Source organism: Rhagoletis zephyria, unplaced genomic scaffold, assembly GCF_001687245.7.
Source record: "Rhagoletis zephyria isolate East Lansing unplaced genomic scaffold, Rhagoletis_zephyria_1.1 Rzeph_scaffold_02123, whole genome shotgun sequence".
Classification (NCBI taxonomy): domain Eukaryota; kingdom Metazoa; phylum Arthropoda; class Insecta; order Diptera; family Tephritidae; genus Rhagoletis; species Rhagoletis zephyria.
The window spans coordinates 1470-7034 of NW_016159207.1; the positions used below are offsets into that span (position 1 = coordinate 1470).

The window sequence follows — 5565 nt, forward strand, 5'->3', positions numbered from 1 at the left end:
TGGGAAGTCCTAATTCATTTGTATACCCATAATAATAGGTTTATTCCCGTACGCAATGGGGGGGTTCCCCGGGTTCCCCGGGTACCCAAAACAGCCCAGAAATCATTCCCGTACTCAACAAAATGGGTAATAGACAGCGAAAATTGGAACGTATTGGATCGTAAGTGTCTTCTTGTTCCTGCTCGAAACAGCCCGAACTTTTTCTTCGGGTAAAAATGGATAAAGTGTCCAACTGCATATCAGCTGTTTTGTGTTAACATGCGGTATTTCCCGAAAATGGAAAAACTATAATATTTCAGTAAATACTTGATCTGAATTCTTGAAAATTTGTATGTGAAGTAGAATTTAGGTACCAAAATAATACTATTATGAAATTTTTGGAAAAGGGGCGTGACCCCGCCCACTTATGATAAAATATTGTACCTTAGTAGCCGCTTCACCAATCCTTATCCTCGGTACGAGCCTTGCTTAGGATCCAGCTAAGAAATTTGCTGAAAATCATTGAAACCGGGCAATAGCCACGCCCACCTCCCGCATATAACGGTAATTTACAGAAACACGAAAACTGCGATAAATCAGTAACTACTGAAGCTAATTGACACAAAATCGATTATTGCAATGACCACTGAGCAAAAAGTAGACTAAATAATTGGATTTTGGGCGTGGCGCCGCCCACTTATGACCACAAATGTGTATCTCTGTAACCGATTTATCAGTTTTTATCAAACTTGGTGTGTTTAATAGTGTTGGTACGAAAAAGCAATTCGTTGAAAGTTATTCAAATCGGATAAAAATTGCAACGGTTTCCCATATAACGGTAATTTTCGGATATACGAAAACTCCCATATTTCAATAACTGAGATCGTTAATTTACTCCCAGTTAATACTTACAACAATCTCTATAGACTTTTGGGTAGTTTAAAGAAAGTTGGAACGACAATGGTTGATACCTGCGCCGGGTATATAAAATTCCGTTTCGCCCGAACTTATACTTCTTTACTTGTTTAGTTAAAAAATCGTTTACGTTCAGAGCCATACATTTTAATAACAAAACTGTAATCATACAAATATTCTATACAGTACATACTTAACCCTACTAAACTTAATTCTTAATTTTTAATTTATTTAGGTCGCTTTGTATCCGCTGTCGCTTTAGTGCCATACAACTGCTTAGAAGTTGGTATGTCGCTGACGAAGAAATTGGCTGGTATATAATGGAAGATTTTCTTCAATACATCTAATAAAATATCCTCGATCGTTTGCGTGATAACGGTATACAGAGCATCGGCCAGCATGCGCCAGTTGTCATTAAAGAATTTATTAGTGCTGTCCTCTGCAATGGAAAAACATTGGTTAGAATTTATGTGTGCAAGAGCACAAATAATTCCTAATGTATTTTATAAAATACATACTTATTTTATTTTAAAAATTTTACGTTTATTGCTGAACTCACCCAACTGCTTGTTACCATTGAAAAGATTCGAGAAATACGATTTCAAGCCATCGATTTTAAAGTCCACACGAATATTTGTAACGTTGTAGAAGGTGAAGCCACCCTTTTCATAAAGTCGTGTCTTCGAGTGCATAACGACGGTCATATTTTCTTACATTTTGAATAAATATGTAAACGTGTAAAAGGTAAGTTAGTTAATTTTGTATAAATACATATAAAGAAAATGCAACACTAAAATTCTTTAAAAAATAAAGAAGATTTTTATTGCTTTATAAACCGAAAATTTGTATGAAAATATCACGTACAAGGCGTTTAAAATCGATTTTATTTTTATGCATAAAGCCATTCCGGCAATTGAGGCTTAATTAAGCATCGAATGAAACAACTCTATTAGAAGCTGTCCTCCACGCCATTTATGCCAACTTACCTGCTTCCAGGAAGACTTCGCCATGCCCATTCAAGGGTATCAACAAAATGCGCCCAAAGAGGCTGTAGTCGCCTTGCAATTTCATTTCGGGCAGCATAAAAGTAGTTTTCCAGCTGTAGTCTTTCGGATAAACACTTTTCAAGTAAAAAAAAAATAAAAAATTAAGAAAAAAATTTAGTTCAAAGCCTTAAACTAAAAATAACCAAGAAACATACACTTTTTTTTTATAATAAATATAAAAAATGTTTGCTCCTTCAAAATCCCTCTTCCCACTTACACACTCTCCAACACATTTGTACGTCCGAATCCATTGATTTTCACATTGGCCAACTCGACTTTCAAGTTGATCGCATTGCTGTTGCCTTGCGTAATACGTATCCGGTTTAGATAGAATGGATCGAAGCTTTTAATACTATTCAAACCGGGTATGCCTGCAATGTATGTTTGTATGTAATTTGAGCGAAAAAAAATCGTAAATAAGTAAATCAATAATTAAAATTGTACAATTGCATTTTGGCATGTTGCAGCATACAGTTTTTTTGTTGTGTTTTGGTAAATTTCCACTCTATTTACTTACCGTCGTTTAGCTTGTCGAATAATTGTTGTATGCTTTGCGTGGAACAGTTAATAAAATGTTTGTCAGCTATTTGACATTCTTTGATGTAATCTGCTGTGGAAGATTGGAAGATCCGGTTTAATTTGTGAATTGAAATAAATTTGAAATTTTTTGAGCGGGAAGAGGGGACGAAAATTTCAATTTCTGCATATTTTATTACTATTCTTATTTTTGTATAAAAAGTCCTTATTTTTCAGTTTTTCGAAACATACAATTAGTTTACAAAATTGTAAACATCTGAATGGTTTTATTGTTTTAATTTGTTTCAAATATTCTTTCATTTTTTTAGATTTGTATGTGTGTTGTTTTAAATTTTATTTATGAATGCATATTTTCAACGATTTAAAAATACGGGGTTTTGTGATTTTTTTTTGATATTTGAAAATTTTAAATTTTTTTGAACCTAATCATATATATACGCATGTATAATTTATTTTTATATTAGTTTAGCAAGTTTTTTAAAAATTGTGATTGGAAACTCTTATACATATACGTATTATAATTTATTACAAAAAAAATTTATGGTATTTTTTTTTTTAAGTTATAGAGTTTCAAATTAATCTATATTTGTAAAGATCAATTTTAAGCAGTTAAAAAATTTATTTAGAATTGCTTATTAAACGGTGAGATATTTTTCAGGTTTAATAAATCTTAACTTTATTTTAAATTTTTATATAAAATCTATATATGTGTTTATTGGTCATTCCATACAAAATTTACACTTCAATATTAATTATTTTTAGTGTGAAATATTTTTTTTGACGTTCTTTATCGAAAAAAAGAAGGGACCTATTTTTTATTCCATCATCACATTTTAAAATCTCGAAAAAGAATTTCTGAAATTTTTAACTCACAGAGAAGTAGGTACCTTTTCCAATTATTTGCAGTTAAAAGAAAAGAATCACAAAAAAATGTTGAGGTGTAAATTTTGCATGGAATCAACCATATACTTTTTATTATTTGTTTTAATTACTTTACTTTACTTTCTGTCTGGCTTTTAATAATTCTCATATTTAGTTTTATTTTTAGCAAAACTTGTTTTACTTTTTATTAAAAATTTTGAATTTAAATTTATTTCTGTTTTTCATGACTTACGCGGATCTGTAAGAAAGGGCTCATCATCAGCTCTAATTGTATAGAAACACGAAATCACAAGAAAGTAAAGACTCAGAACCAGCGACATTTTGAAATGCGCTCGAAGAAAAGTGTGTTTGAAAAAATCTATGGTTTCAATAAAAGCTGGAAATATTTTTTCGTTACAGTTGAATTTGTATGGTTTGCATCACACATTAAAAAAAAAAAAATATCTGCATCAAAACTTTTTTGTTGAATAAATTTTATTTTTGCGTACGCCACATATTAGTTGCAGTTTCATTTGTTGCACGGCTTTTTGAAAAGCAGACGGAAAGTAGTATCCTTGTTGAATTTTAAAAAATTTTGGCGAATTTGTTTCAGAGTCCTTTTGTCGTACTTTTCCCGGAACCGCAAGAATCTTTGTAACCGTCGCGAAGTGCACTCCAACACTGACTGACCACTGCCTTATGCTACTGGACCCAATGGACGTCGCCGCTTTTGCTATTACCGCACAGCGGTGTTAAAGTTTTATAAAAGTTTAATAAAATGTTTGCTTTTTGTTTGCCATTTATTTATGTGCAAAATATCTTCTAGCCGCAAACAACACAAAACCACAACTAAAGGTGTCTGCTGCATCAATCATCAGTGCAGCAGCTGATAAACTCTGGATGCTGTTGTCTCCATTATACTCGTCAATTACAACAAACTCGATGCAAAGCGCGCTGCCGCGTATGGCTTGCAATGGTTGGCAAGTTAACCAAAACGATGATTTCGCAATCGAAATTTGCACAGTATTTATGTGGTTGCAGTGGCGTTGAGCGCAAAACAAATGGTGTAAACAAGCAATAGAGCGAATGAATGCGATCGTCAACAGCAGCAGCAGCAGCAGCGGTAGCCAAGTAAAATAAATGCAACCGCCGGTTCATTAGCAACGATTGCGCCAATCGAAAAGCGCGCCAAAATGCAAAAGCTTTCGCAGTAACACTTCAGCCAGACACGGGAGCGCGCACTCGTGTAAGTAGAAAAGCTCGCCTCTGACCATTTATGATTTTTGTGCCGCATGCGCGGCCAACTGACCAATATTCTTCGGGCAGTTTTTGAGTTATGAGTTCAATCAACGCTACTTTTTGGAGCGCTCGCGCTCGTGCAATTTCATCACCGCTTGCAACAAGTATTCCACTGAGCTTACTTGTCGCAATTGAAACCACATCTAAGTGCCTGGATGCATGCGCTTTGTTGCTGTTGCAAAGTTGCGGTTGTCTTGTTGATACCGTATGGCGCAATGTTGGCATTGCCGCTCACCACAGCCGAGTATTGATCTTGCTGGCTGGTACTATGCGACTCTGTGTGTGTCGTATGCTTTTGTTGCAGCAGTGTGCAGCGGTTGGTTGCAACAACCTGTTGCTGGGTTGCTGTTTGATTTATGACTTTTTATTGATATTTTTTCACGGATTTTTTCACGCTTTATCGCCGATCGACATGGGTAGCGGCTGTTTGCCCCAGAATTCACTACCAGCTGCGCGGCTCAAGTGTAGGTTTAATGAAAAAGCTCTCCGTTTTGGTTGATCTGTGTTTGAAATTAGCACCTTGTTGGTGGGCTACATAAAATTTTAGCAACAAATAAATACAATGAGATAGTTTTTTTTTTGCTTTTTTGATAGGTTTTTCTGTTTAGATATGTATGAAAGAAATTCGAATTATCGCACCCAGAATTCGAAGAGTTTAAAGATTTTTATCAATTAAAGAGGCTAGAGTGAGAATTTTTTGTTTTTATTTATTTTTTTAATTCCCTTTTAATTTTTCGATTTTATTGTTCAAAAAGAAAAATATATAAGTATAATTTTTCAGAAATTTATATTATTTTATTTTTTTTAAAGGTAATTTTTAGAATTTATTGTTAAAAAAAACGGTTTTTTTTATTTAATTTACTTTTAGAAACATATATATGTATATACATACATAGCAATTCAACTGATTTTCATTTTTATAAACTTT

The 5565-nt window shown here is 33.5% G+C and overlaps 1 protein-coding gene across 1 annotated transcript; it reads right to left on the minus strand.

Annotated features, from left to right (window-relative positions):
* Positions 1 to 1121: 1121 nt before the first annotated feature.
* On the minus strand, positions 1122 to 3679 carry Jhbp6 (Juvenile hormone binding protein 6). Its single transcript, XM_017620338.1, has 6 exons — positions 3592 to 3679; positions 2458 to 2550; positions 2158 to 2311; positions 1881 to 2014; positions 1454 to 1603; positions 1122 to 1333 (listed from the first exon to the last, which is right to left on the minus strand). Exons 1-6 carry the CDS (start codon positions 3677 to 3679, stop codon positions 1122 to 1124), a joined length of 831 nt encoding a protein of 276 aa, XP_017475827.1.
* Positions 3680 to 5565: the final 1886 nt, after the last annotated feature.

What these genes read in the sequence shown, in the direction of transcription:
- Jhbp6 (XM_017620338.1), bottom strand. Translation starts at nt 3,679, where the DNA reads ATGTCGCTGGTTCTGAGTCTTTACTTTCTTGTGATTTCGTGTTTCTAT. An exon ending in ATTCGACAAGCTAAACGACG is followed by an intron (nt 2,312 to 2,457) that starts GTAAGTAAATAG and finishes CATACATTGCAG; the next exon opens with GCATACCCGGTTTGAATAGT. An exon ending in ACAAATGTGTTGGAGAGTGT is followed by an intron (nt 2,015 to 2,157) that starts GTAAGTGGGAAG and finishes TTACTTGAAAAG; the next exon opens with TGTTTATCCGAAAGACTACA.